General features: G+C 42.2%; 1 protein-coding gene across 24 annotated transcripts in view; it reads left to right on the top strand.

Moving 5' to 3' along the window:
* The window catches only part of LOC139418051 (discs, large homolog 2 (Drosophila)), a 290161-nt gene that overhangs the window by 136768 nt on the left and 138815 nt on the right, over window positions 1-14578 (top strand). For 18 of the 24 annotated variants that reach the window (XR_011635267.1, XM_071167181.1, XM_071167182.1 and 15 more), the window contains one exon: window positions 480-539. The exons of the other annotated variants lie outside the window; for them this stretch is intronic. Coding sequence is in view for 17 of the 18 variants with exons in the window: in XM_071167181.1 (XP_071023282.1) it covers window positions 480-539 (60 nt within the window). In the remaining variant the exon portion in view is untranslated. The remainder of the gene's footprint in view (window positions 1-479; window positions 540-14578) is intronic. 24 annotated transcript variants of the gene reach the window in all.

Below are 14578 nucleotides of genomic sequence, written 5' to 3' on the forward strand. Positions count from 1 at the left end.
ATTTTGAGTTCTTTGGGAAATTATAACTTTGTAAAAAGCAACATAGGAGTGAGGACAACCGCTACTGGTGCTATAGCATTAGAGGGCCAGGTTAACATTTTTTTACCAGAAGTTTGTATCTGTTGTCTGTCTTCCATTCCCTTAAGAACAGTTAAGGGAATGAAACAGTTGCAGACTTTGGACATGACTAAATCTGGCCCTAAGGGAGCGCTTCTTAGAGGCTCCTTCCTCATTGGCTCATATGCAGGAAGTAAGACTCTCTCACTTTCTCTCATCCGCATTCAACCCTAACATTGCTCTCCTGCATTCTCATTTTCACCTTCTCTCTCTCCCTCTCTGGCTCCCTCCCTCTCTTTTGCCCTCTGTGGAGTATGACTGTGTACCCCCATAGCCTGCAGCTCCCTATCTTTATGTAATAATCATCTCTCTTTTGTCTTCCTAACTTGCGAGTGACGTTGTCTTTTACTTCTTACCTGCAGCCTGCACTGGTTACTCGTTTTGATCTTACATACCCTGGTGTGACTGCAGCAAACTACCTGGCAAGTTTTCTACTCCCTTTTATCACTGGAAAGTTGGTTTTTTATTTGATTTCTTGACAGTGCTTTTGGGGTCCGTTGATGAGCCACGCATGAGGTTCACTTGACTCTTTTCAAATGTTTTCTTTCTACTTGGAAGGTAACATGTAGAATCAGATGAATTTGTTATCTTTCTGTGTGATCCCATGGATTTATGTGCGGTCGGTCCTGTTGAATTCTGTATCTCATAAACCTCTTTTTACCCAAGGAATACCACGTGTGTTTGCGACTCATTGTCAGTGTCACCTAAACACAAGTTGTATTTGTTTTGCCACCAGTCATTCATCGATGATGTTCTGTTTGGTTGATCAGTGTCACAAAGTAACAATTGTTGTCTGTTGCGCATACTGCATTTTAGCAGTCACGCTTATCCAGAGCAACTTATAGGAGTCAACTCAGGGATTTGAACCAGTGACCTTTTGTTTACTGGCACAATGCTCCTAACCGCTAGGTTACCTGCCTAGGGGCAGGTTATTGCAATGATATTTATTTGTTTTTACCAGTGTTCCCCCTCTTTGTTTTTGTTTCTTCTCACTACATAATTGGTACTTCCATCTCAGTGTGGAAGTAGAATGTTATCAAAGAAATGTTCAAAAGAACATTATGAAATGAATATTCCTGCGTATCATTTGTTTCCTCATTTCCCATGATGCTTTTCTGTTAGTCATCATCAACAATGGATTTGACAGTTACAGATGTAGGACATTAATTTGAGCCAGTTTTCTTCGCAAAATAATCCTGCAGCAAAAGGAAATTTGAATTATTATGTGGATTAAAATGAATGGACATTTTTGTAGGGGTTGATACATTTTTATTTAGGGCAAAGTGGAAATTTCAAACTTTAGAAGTCTTTTTGATAAGCAAATACACTACAAGTCAGCAATAAAAGAGTGATCAAATTCAGATCCTACATCTGTAAATTAACAAAAATGTGAATTACACTGATTTAGTTATTTAATTCCAGTGAATAACAACAATTTTAATTAATATAGCACATTTTCAAAGTGCTACTATACCACTAATTGCTCAATGATTGTCAACGGTGATTAAAGTCTAGTTGGCCCATCCTTTAACATCCCACAACAGAGACATTAGGTTAGGGAGAGGCAGTCTCACTCCCATCTGCATAGCGGTCAGAGAGAGGGGTATAAGAGCTTCTTCTTCAGACAGGCTATGGTCTGTCTGTCTGTCTGTCTGTCTGTCTGTCTGTCTGTCTGTCTGTCTGTCTGTCTGTCTGTCTGTCTGTCTGTGTATCTGTCTGTCTGTGTATCTGTGTATCTGTGTGTTTGTGTGACACTGACAGACTTGTGTCCCTATCTGACCTACAGGATCCTCCCCCTAATCCCCCCTCTCTTCTACGGGCTAACCCATTGCAGCCATTTCCTCAGCACCGTTCTCGCCCCTCGCCTCTTTATAAGTAACTATTGACTTTCGTTGGATGTCATTTTCAGGCGCAGCCGCTCCTTTGTGGCACCCCGGCAAACCGAGTGTCAATCCTTTATGTAGAGTGAGAGAGGGGTGAATTAGTGAGAAACGCAGTTCTATTATATTATGCATGAGTCATGGCCTGGCCAAGGACTATGAATCTGTGCTTTCTCATTTGTTTTCACTTAGCCTTGGGACTTTCAATGAAAAATAGCTTTAATGCTGCGGTGTAATTGCACAGGCGGGAGAGAATTGAGTCTTGTCTGCTGAGATTGGAGTCCTCCCTACTTGCCTTGCTCTGAGCAAGGCGAACGGTATTTGATATGGACTAATTCAGAAAAGATGTCGTCATCGATTCATGCTGTCACGTTATCGACCTACAGTACGGTCTGTTTCCGTGGTAATATCTTCTTGCAAAAATGCATGAATCTTGCATCAGCAATTAGCCTTCTTTCAACAAGCAATGTGAACTTTGGGAATTATAAGATGGTTTAATTACCGCCCAGACGCAGTAGGTGAAGGATGTTTGTCAGGGAAATCTGTCTAATTCGGGAAAACAGGCTCTTGATGTGTGTGTGTGTGTGTGTGTGTGTGTGTGTGTGTGTGTGTGTGTGTGTGTGTGTGTGTGTGTGTGTGTGTGTGTGTGTGTGTGGGGGGGGGGGTTAGTAAGTGGCAGGGTCTTGTTGTGTGTGGCTCCCCCAGGGGAAGAAACACACTCAGACCGGCTCTCCATCTTGACTCCCTGTTGTCATAATTACTCCACAGACTTGTTATCCCCAAGATCGGAGGCCTTGATTGGCTCATGCCGCTTCTCTGATTTAACCGCAGTTATTAGTATATTCTCTTTATTTAGATGGAAAGTCCCAGATGAGAGGGGGAGACAGGTAGATCCAGGCATACAGATATAAAGCTACAGGCAGAGTTTGATTCCACAAGGGGCCATGTGTGGTCCGTAGTCAACAGTGCTATGACTAGACCAGACTCCAGCATGAGTTTTGGAGTTTTAAGGACAGTGTTGCTGCCCAACATGGCTCATCAGAGCATATTTTTGTATTTATAGACATTGTTAGTGTTTTGTTTTACTGTATAAAGAAACTCCAGTTCATATAGTTAATTTGCAGCATACTGTACCAGAGTGGACACAAGTACCACCGTGTATCACTGAAGGTCTTCCGGAGGGTTGCAGTCAGAGAGGGTGAATAGCATAAAGTAGAGATCGAGACTTTTATCAGTTATTATTTCAAACCTATCGGACGACCTAACATGTTTGGCATTAGCATACTAATTGTTTTCTCGTCAGAGTTGAAATACAACCATAGTTGTTGACCATGAAGTGAAGGCTTAATTTAAAAAATATATATTTAACTAGGCAGGTCAGTTAAGAAAAATTCTTATTTACAATGATGGCCAAACCCGGACAACTGTGCGCCGCCCTATGGGACTCCCAATCACAGCCAGATGTGATACAGCCTGGATTCAAACCAGGGACTGTAGTGAGATGGAGTGCCTTAGACCGCTGCGCCACTCAGGAGCATGATATGACTATGGCTGAGGGGGAAATTTGGAAATGAACTCAATAATATATCAGAATCTTTCTTTCTTGGGGTCTTAAATGTCATGGTCGACATACCAAGGCCACTTCTCAATTGGCACCCCATTACCTGTAAAGTGCACTACTTTTGACCAGGGCCCATGGAGCGCACTATGTACGGAAAAGGGGCATTTGATACGCAGCCACAGGCACATGAGTATTCTGGACACACACAGTAAACAACATCTTCCTACGGCAAAGACGGATGCACCAATGGTTTCTCCTTGAGATGTGTACCAACGACCACCGCGTCTTTTCTTTACTGTTATACCTGTATGTGGCTTGATGCAATAACGGATTTGCAAATACATGAGTGATTTAAAACCTATATAGCCTTATGCGAGGTTAAGCCAACATTGATTTGTGTTCAAATTTAATTTCATATGAAATGTCAATGTGTAATTGATCTCATATTAAGTGCTCACACTGGTGGAATTCCAATGGCCTGAGAAACACTGAATCAGAAAACGTCAGATGTTTACATACAAGTATGACATGTTTGTTATTTTAACCATCTATCAACAGATTTGGAGTGACATGTGGAAGATATGATATAATGTAAATTACAAACTGGGTCATTCAAGCCCTAAATGCTGATTGGCTGACAGCTGTGGTATATCAGACCGTATACCACGGGTATGACAAAACATTTATTTTTACTGCTCTAATTATGTTGGTAACCAATTTATAATAGCAATAAGGCACCTCAGGGGTTTGTGGTACTCCGCAATGCATCGTGACTAAGAACAGCCCTTAGCCATGGTATGTTGGCCATATACCACACCCCCTCATGCCTTTTTGCTTAATTAATTTAGGTTAGTGTTTGCAGTTGAAAAGGCTACACAGTAACTGTCTTGTTAAACACCATATGCTCACAAGGTCACCTTTAACAAAGACAGGACAGGAGGATGAATATTTAAACAGGCCACCCTTCTTTTAGTTGCATTAATTGGAAAGAAAACAATCTGTCTGACTTGGTTCTTCTGAGAGAGATTCTTTGAAATGCGGTTGTCTCCTCTTTTTGCCAACAGACTTGTTATCAAAGCAGCATCCGTCTCAATCAAGCAAGACCAGGCATTAGGTGTTCTCTGGTAGGCTTGAAAGGGAACGTTTGTCTCATCCAGACTTGTTGACTCAAGACAGTGAGGTCACTGATGTGATTTTATGAGTGTGCCAAGGGACCTTTTTTGAGAGCTTTTCTGGCAATTGTATTGCCAATGCAGCTCTTAGGAGACCTCTAGGAATGATTCCCTCATCCCTCTACACAGCTTCAACATCATGTCACTTTTGTGTTGTAATTGTAATTACAAAGTTCGTATCTAAAGCTGCTGTACCGTTCAATTCATCAAATATGAGTGGTAAGCAATTTTTACTGAGAAGAAGCATGTTATACCCTATTGGAAATTTTACACAAAACTAACGTTCCATTTACAATTCTAACAGGTTCCATGGCATTTGAAATGACTTGATAATGTGTTTCAATACAGGAAACTAAAACTGCATTCTAAACTTACTTTTCAGGTGTTTGTGAAAGCAAATATTTGCATTTTATTTAGTTACAATTCAATTTGTGTTCAAATAAAATGTGTTAATATGTAATTATTGTATTTCCAACACGGAAACATTCACATTTCCAGTAGGGATGCACTGTGATTGTATTTCATTTCTATGTCAATACAATCTCTTCTTACCTGGAAATCTGTTGGTGCCCCAGTATCAAAGACTGTAAACAATAGACGTCATTCGACAGCTGTTGCTTAGTAACAGTTGGACCCAAGCCAGAGTATTTTGATAATCAGATCTGAGGTTAGTTCTATCTTTGACCTTGTTACCAGTCTGTCACTAATTGTATCTGTGGCTGCATGGAACCTGAGCTATTGCTTCTATGCCTAGAGGGAAGTCCTTGATATGCAGTGCCATTGTCCCGGATGGATGGATGGATGTGCAAACACAGCTTTGGTGGTAGTTATTGCTAATTCAGAAGTTCTTGCTGATATTCACTGTCTAAATGCACCCTTTGTGTATGCACACATGTGTATGGATGTTGTAAGGTATTATAGATGATGCCTGTACCATGTTCCACTGATTGTTTTTAGTGTCTCAAAACTACATTTGAGTGGTCCACAATGTGGTTTAAAAAATAACAGATTTTGTATCTTTGTGGAGTGACACCCCAAAAAATTATCTAACTCATGATTGACAGTTTTGAAAAATCACTGGATGCGTCCCAATTTGCACCCTATTCCCGGTATAGTGCACTACTTTTGACCGGAGACCATAGGTAAAAAGTAGTGTACTATATAGGGAATAGTGTGCCATTTCGGACACGTAACTGTTCAACCTCCTTACTATTTATCACAGGTTATGAAGCGGGAGCTGAAAAACGGCTCCTCACAATGGCTGAATACCTCGCCAATGTAAGCCATTTTGGCACAAACAGGATGCTCTTATCAATGCATCTTATTATCTGGATGCTCTTATGTCTCCTGATTTGCAATGGCGTCTCTAAACGCTAGAATTACTTTATCTCCCGGGAAACATCTGGAGAATTGGAGAATTCATCCAGGGCCATCAATGGCTCTGTTTCTTTTAATCTAATGAATGTCAGAGGAGGACCATTGAGGAGACAATGTACTCCCCCAAAATATAATTCTCCCTGGCATGAATAGCTGTATTACATTTGATTCATTGTTGGTTCTAATAGTGTTTTCTGTTCAGGCAGTTAATGGATGCATGCAGGTGTACATTGACTGGATGATTCAATAGGAATAGGACTGTCAATTGTTTTGGAAGGCCCCTATCCCGATTTTGCTCTCCCTCCAACAGAGGCACTGTCCTTTAATAGTGTGTGTGTGTGTGTGTGTGTGTGTGTGTGTGTGTGTGTGTGTGTGTGTGTGTGTGTGTGTGTGTGTGTGTGTGTGTGTGTGTGTAGGGTTGGTAGGTAGGTACTGTACATCAGCGCCACAGTAAACAACCCTGTCCTCTCATTTAATGGCTCCTTGCTAGTCCATCCCCTTTTGAAGCAGATTGCACTAAAATAAAATATTTCACATTTGGCCCAGGAATATCCACCGTGTGCAGAGGTACTGGGAAGATGGTTTCTCTCCCAGTCTGAAACCCTTACACAATAAGTGATCCACCAACATTGATTTGCTATTAGATGGTATTAAAGTACTTGGTCTCGGGAGCGATGGGGAGCACTCCTGTAAATGGTACATTTTGTGTGCTTTACCCATACTCCCTCAAAATACTTTAAGGGTTTACCTCGGATGGAAAATACATTGGTGGACATGTGCTAAGTGTAATGGCAACAGCACATGTGTGCAAGGAATGAAAAGTAAGCCTTCAATATGGAATGGGTCCTCCAGTGTTGTTAGAAGAGAAAGTCTTCCAGTTAGTTTCATTCCTGGTGTCCTGTTCTTTCTGTACTTAATATAGATAGAGAGGGGAAAAGTCCATTTGTTTTAATGTGCACTTTTGCAGCCTCTTAAATGTTGTGTGTAATGGCAATATGCAGTAGCCCTCACTATTAGATGGAGGGTTTAGCTATCTGGTACTCTGAAAATGCATGACTAGAGCTTTTGTGTACATTTTATCTAAATATGTGAGACATGAAATAGAAAATTGATTAATATATGTCATATAGCCAACATTATGAATATGTTGACTATAGAGCTACAAAGAGGAAGTGAAGAGGGGACGGCTGGGCATTCGTGCTGTTGAGTCTGTTTCTGCGCTAACATGGACTCTTAACAACTCGCTGAAACAAGCAAGGTGTTGTAGCAAACGAGTGTTGGGTTGACTTGGTAACACCCCCTTCCCTGCAGCAGCACACATATAAATATAATGAATAGAATGGGCATGTAACCTCTAACCATGGCAATTTGACTGATAAACTTATTTGGCTCTTGCAATGGAATGTATTTTTTATAATATCAGTTGAGTTGAATCAACAAATCAAAGCACATGTTGATGGCTATACTTCCTGCTTTTACTTCCTGCTGTTACATCCTGCTTTGTTCCTATGGGTACACTTGCAATGGCTGCAACTCCACCCATTATGCCTTCATTGACTTGAATGAGGGCGCCCGTTCTATTCATTCTATTTTGTTGGCAGCATATGCAGTCAGGACCAGAGGAGAAAATGTGCTTCTTAAAAAAACAGTGCTATTCGAGTAGTTATTGCGGTGACCGCCAATTACCTTCATCCAAAATTCCATGACCGTCACAACCCTAGCTGCGGGCCTGCTGCCTGCTGTCTTGTTCACCATAGAGTTGGGCAGTCACCTTCACTGCTGTCTTGTAATGCTTTGGCAGGGCAAGGCTAAGAAAATAAAGAATATACAGTGCATTCGGAAGTATTCAGACCCCTTGACTTTTTCTACATTTTGTTACGTTACAGCCTTATTCTAAAACTGATTAAATAGTTTTTCCCCTCATCAATCTACACACAATAGCCCATAATGACAAAGCAACAAAAAAAATCTCCCAAATTTATAAACATAAAAACAACTGAAATATAACATTTACATAAGTATTCAGACCCTTTACTCAGTACTTTGTAGAAGCACCAAGTCTTCTTGGGGATGACATTACACGCTTGGCACACCTGTATTTGGGGAGTTTCTCCCATTATTCTCTGCAGATTCTCTCAAGCTGTCAGGTTGGACGGGGAGCGTCGCAGCACAGCTATTATCAGGTCTCTCCAGACATGTTCGATTGGGTTCAAATCCGGGCTTTGGCTGTGCTACACAAGGACATTCAGAGACTTGTCCCGAAGCCACTCCTGCGTTGTCTTGGCTGTGTGTTTAGGGTCATTGTTCTGTTGGAAGTTGAACCTTCGCCCCAGTCTGAGGTCCTGAGCACTCTGGAGCAGGTTTTCATCAAGGGTCTCTCTGTACTTTGCTATGTTCATCTTTCCCTCGATCCTGACTAGTCTCCCAGTCCCTGCCTCTGAAAAACATTCCCACAGCATTATGCTGCTGCCACCACCATGCTTCACCGTCGGGAAGTTATTGGCCAGGTGATGAGTGGTGCCTGGTTTCCTCCAGACGTGACCCTTGGCTTTCAGGCCAAAGAGTTCAATCTTGTTTCTCTTGGTCTGAGAGTCCTTTAGGTGCCTTTTGGCAAACTCCAAGCGGACTGTCATGTGCCTTTTACTGAGGAGTGGCTTCCGTCTTGCCACTCTACCATAAATGCCTGATTGGTGGTATGCTGCAGAGATGGTTGTCCTTCTGGAAGATTCTCCCATCTTCACAGAAGATCTCTGGAGCTCTGAGTGACGATTGGGTTCTTGGTCACCTCCCTGACCAAGGCCCTTCTCCCTCGATTGCTCAGTTTGGCCGGGAGGCCAGCTCTAGGAAGAGTCTTGGTGGTCCAAACTTCTTCCATTTAAGAAAGATGGAGGCCACTCTGTTCTTGGGGATCTTCAATGCTGCAGACATTTTTTGGTACCCTTCTAGATCTGTGCTCGACACAATCTTGTTTCAGAGCTCTTTGGAGAATTGTGTCTTAAAACCTGTTTTCGCTTTGTCATTATGGGGTATTTATTTTGATTGATGAGAAATGTTTTATTTAATACATTTTAGAATAATGCTGTAACATAACAAAATGTAGAAGAAGTGATGGGGTCTGAATGATTTCCGAATGGACTGTAAATGTATGTATTTCTATTTGACATCGTGGACTGTCAATGCTTGCATCCATAGCTCTATCTATAAATAAAAAATCAAAGTAAGGATTGTGGTATTAAATCAGTGAGGATTGTTGCTTAAAATGAACATCTAATTCCGATGTCCATAACTTTGTAAGTGCAGAATATCATGTTTTTCTTCTTTCTTAAACTTCAAATACTTTCAAGGTATTGTATTTACTTGTCTATTCTCTAGTTAATAAGTAATGTAATTCCATGTCATCATATGTCCATGTGTATTTATTTAGACCCCCACCCCTCACTCTACTAATGGTATTTGCTCGTGTTTGTGTGTTTGTTTGCTGTGGCTAGGTCACACTAATCAACACGTCAAGGTCATCAGCCGCGTCAATGTTTTCACTTCAATAGGCAGCCCAATAGGCAGCCCTGTAAATTTGACAACATCAGCGTCTGAACCATGGAATGAGTGTACTCTTATTTATGATTGTTGTTTATTGTGTGTACATGCACGAGGGCAGCCAGTTGTTTTGCCACAGGGCAAGCCTGGTTTGAGCTTTTACCACCGAATAGGCTGGGAACATGAAGTTTCTCTCCCTCTTTAATTCTAACTTGCGTGTGTGTGTGTGTGTGTGTGTGTGTGTGTGTGTGTGTGTGTGTGTGTGTGTGTGTGTGTGTGTGTGTGTGTGTGTGTGTGTGTGTGCATTGCGAGAGTTGGGATAAAGTGAAGGTCACATTTCCATTGGACCTTGTGTAGCTACAGTAAAGTCATCTTTATCTGCCTTGCGCTTGCGGATGCAGGATGGTGTGAGAGGATGCAGGTGAACCTGTTCTGTAATGTGCCTGACTCTGCTGAGAGAGCCCAAACTACTTAATAAAAATAATATACTACTTAGTATATGAGTGACAGATTGAACAGGATTTCTATTACACACAATAGGTTGACTCATTGTGTGCCAGGATGGTCTCCAGGGACATTGCCTCTGCGAACCCATCTCTCTGCTAATGCGTCATGTGATACTCATACGTACAGCCAACCCTTTACCACTGTCTTTAAAGCGATGGTCTACAAGTTTCTTTCAGTGTTTCAGCTTGTAGTGCAGCTTTGCTAACATTGGGATATTGCATTGTATACATTTTTGTGGATCCTAAATTATGCTGACTACTAAAAGTAAACTATGGATTAAAGTGGATGCTGCTGTCACTGCTGGCCTAAAAAAGCAACTTGAGGTAAGATTAATTTCACTCAAAGATGTAGGTTGGATGAACCATCCTATTTACATCCTCTCAAACCACTAACAAACACTTGGTTTTCCATTGTTATGCTGCAGTTAACATAAGCAGAGCTCAAGAGTTTTTCCATCTGCAACCTGACAACAACAAAAAAGGCCCTGGGCCCTTGTTATACATGGCTTATAGGTCAGGATAAACACCTATTCCTAAACATGCAGGTGTCATGTCTTGCTCATGTGTTCTGTAGCTAATATTGTTATCATTAGGCCTATCATTAATTTATAGTTATTATGCTGTGACTCTGAAAATGTATTACCAGTTTATTCTCCAAGTTAATATCCAGTCAAGGGGGATCAATGCAGTGAAGGCCAAAAGGAAAGTAGTGTGTCTTATAATGCAAATGGGGAGGGTAACCTCTTGGCAAGGCCAAGGGTGGCATGACAAGAAGCTGTGTGTCGTCCATGTTGAGTGCCCTATCCTCCTCCCGAACCCCCCTGGAGCTGTTTCCTGTTTACCCGCATGTCCTCCAGACAAGCACTTTGCTTTGAACCCCAGAACGACCAGGGCAGATCCTCCAGATGGCCAAGGACTCTTATCCAACCCGGTATGACAAGTCACATCCAAACTTTCACTGACGAGGACATGCTGTAGTCACCGACTTTCATCCCGTGCTGGCCATTGTAACATTTAACCAGAGGATTAGTCCAGTAGATAAGCTCCAAAAAAATAACAGATTGTTCACTTTGGTATAGAAGCATGAAAATTGGCACACTTGTATAACATAGTAATATTACTGGATATTCCAATGAAAGGGAATGGTAATACTTTAATTTATGATTTCATGAATGCGAAGTTGAATATTTGCCGGCAGGCAATAGCCAAAAGTTTTTGGGGGATAAACAGAGTATTTTTCATAGCTGCCTTAGTTTTACAAGCATCTAAAGCGAGTATTCAATCAATTGCTGATGGTGGATTTCAGGATAGCACTTTCGGAAGTGGGTTTCATTTGCACAGCGGCAACGGCTCAGCCGCAAATTGATAGCCCACACAAGCTCACAGAACAGGATCGTTGAGTGCTGAAGTGCGTAATAAATTGTCTGTCGTCCGTTGCAACACTCACGACTGAGTTACAAACTGCCTCTGGAAGCAACATCATCAGAAGAACTGTTCGTTGGGAGATTCATGAAATGGGTTTTCCATGGCCGAGCAGCCGCACACAAGCCTAAGATCACCATGCGCAATGCCAAGCGTCGGCTGGGTTGGTGTAAAGCTCACTGCCATTGGACTCTGGAGCAGTGGAAACACGTTCTCTCGAGTGATAAATCACGCTTTACCATATGGCAGTCTGACGGACAAATCTGGGTTAGGCGGATGCCAGGAGAATGTTACCTCATGAATGCATAGTGCCAACTGTAAAGTTAGGGGGAGGAGGAATAATGGTCTGGGCTGTTTTTCATAGTTCAGGCTAGGCCCATTAGTTCCAGTGAAGGGAAATCTTAATGCTACATTATACAATGACATTCTAGACAATTTTGTGCTTCTGACTTTGTGGCAACAGTTTAGGGAAGGCCCTTTCCTGTTTCAGCATGACAATGTGCACAAAGCTAGGTCCATACAGAAATGGTTTGTCGACATCAGTGTGGAAGAACTTGACTGGCCTGCACAGAGCCCTGACCTCAACCCCATCGACCACCTTTGGGAATAATTGGAACGCCGACTGCGAGCCAAACCTAATTGCCCAACCTCACTAATGCCCTTGTGGCTGAATGGAATCCCCACAGCAATGTTCCAACATCTAGTGGAAAGCTTTACCAGAAGAGTGGCGGTGTTATAGCAGCAAAGAGCAGCAGCAACTCCATATTACTGCCCATGATTTTAGAATGAGAGCAGGTGTCCACATACTAATCAATACCCGCATGACTTTCAACACGACTTTCAAGGTGTAGGACATTTGATGCAAACATAAGTACTGTATACATTTTCATACTAGTCTGATGAGACCATGTGCTACAATGGGAACTAGCCTGCAACAACCAAACTTTTTGAAAAATGTTTTTCAATTGTTATTTTTTGTATTTTTTATTTTAAACCCTTTATTTAATTAGGCAAGTCAGTTAAGGGGCAGGTTTGGCCAGCAGGGATGTCCTTGTCCCATCGCGCACTAGCGACTCCTGTGGCGGGACAGGCGCAGTGCATGCTGACACGGTCGCCAGGTGCACAGTGTTTCCTCCAACACATTGGTGTGGCTGGCTTCCGGGTTAAGTGGGCATTGTGTTAAGAAGCAGTGCGGCTTGGTTGGGTTGTGTTTCGGAGGACGCATGGCTCTCGACCTTTGTCTCTCCCGAGCCCGTACGGGAGTTGTAGCGATGAGACAAGACAGTAACTACTAACAATTGGATACTACGAAAAAGGGGGTAAACTCTCAATCAGATCCAATGCTGATTATGTCCACAGACTGCTGATGTATTACACAAGTTTAAAAAAAGCACATGTATTTTTTATTTAACTAGGCAAGTCAGTTATAGAACATATTCCTATTTACAATGAGACCTACCAAAAGGCAAAAGAGATGGGATTAAAATAAATAAATAACATATAGGACAAAACACACATCACAACAAGAGAGACAACACTACATAAAGAGAGACCTAAGACAACAACATAGCAAGGCAGCAACACATGACATGATAGCACGGTAGCACATGTTAGCAACACAACATGACAACAACATGGTAGCAACACATCATGGTAGCAGCACAAAACATGATACAAACATTGGGCACAGACAACAGCACAAAGGGCAAGAAGGTAGAGACAACAATACATCACGCAAGCAGCCACAACTATCAGTAAGAGTGTCCATGTTTGAGTCTTTGAATGAAGAGATTGCGATAAAACTGTCCAGTTTGAGTGTTTGTTGCAGCTCGTTCCAGTCGCTAGCTGCAGCAAACTGAAAAGACGAGCAACCCAGGGATGTGTGCCTCTTGGGGACCTTTAACAGAATGTGACTGGCAGAATGGGTGTTGTATGTGGAGGATGAGGGCTGCAGTAGATATCTCAGATAGGGGGGAGTTAGGCCTAAGAGTGTTGAGGGTTTTATAAATCAGCATCAACCAGTGGGTCTTGCGACGAGTATACAGAGATGACTAGTTTACAGAGGAATATAGAGTGCAGTGATGTGTCCTATAAGGAGCATTGGTGGCAAATCTGATGACCGAATGGTAAAGAACATCTAGCTGCTCGAGGGCACCCTTACCTGCTGATCTATAAATTATGTCTCCGTAATCTAGCATGGGTAGGATGGTCATCTGAATCAGGGTTAGTTTGGCAGCTGTGGTGAAAGAGGGAGCGATTACAAGAGACAGGTCATGGACAGGCAAAAGATCATGAACCAGGTCAGAGTTCAGGAGGTATAGAGTGGCAGTCAGGCTCGAGGTCAGGGCAGGCAGTATGGTCAGGAAGGCGGGCTCAGAGTCAGGGCAGGCAGTATGGTCAGGAAGGCGGGCTCAGAGTCAGGGCAGGCAAGGGTCAAAACCTGGAGGACTAAAAATGGAGATAAGGAAAAAACAGGAGCACGGAAAAAACACACTGGTTGACTTGACAAGACGAACTGGCAACAGACAGAGAATATGAATAAATACCCAGGGACTAATGGGGAAAACAGGTGACACCTGGAGACAATCACAAAGACAGGTGAAAAAGATCAGGGTCGTGACAATAAGGGCATATAATGAGCAATACAGTTGTTGACTACAGTTGGTAAAAAGCAGTGTGTTTTTTTTGCTTATTCAGTAATAAACAGCTTCATAAAATGTTTTACCTGCTGTGGTTAACTTGTGACACTCATGCATTATGTTGTTTTGGTTCAGCTCCTGGGGCCTTATTTATCAATCATTCATAGGAACAAAACAAGAGGGTTAAATTTATCAATATGAACGTTGGTTTGAGAGTGTGCATAAATTTACTCAGAGCCATGATCATGCGTACACACAGTGCATGTGGTGGAATAAGGGAACTCCTTAGAATGGGGAAAATATACAATCCATTCGGAAAGTATTCAGACCCCTTCTTCCTTAAAAAAAACAGAAATACCTTATTTACTTA

Source organism: Oncorhynchus clarkii, chromosome 10 (genome assembly GCF_045791955.1).
Source record: "Oncorhynchus clarkii lewisi isolate Uvic-CL-2024 chromosome 10, UVic_Ocla_1.0, whole genome shotgun sequence".
NCBI lineage: Eukaryota > Metazoa > Chordata > Actinopteri > Salmoniformes > Salmonidae > Oncorhynchus > Oncorhynchus clarkii.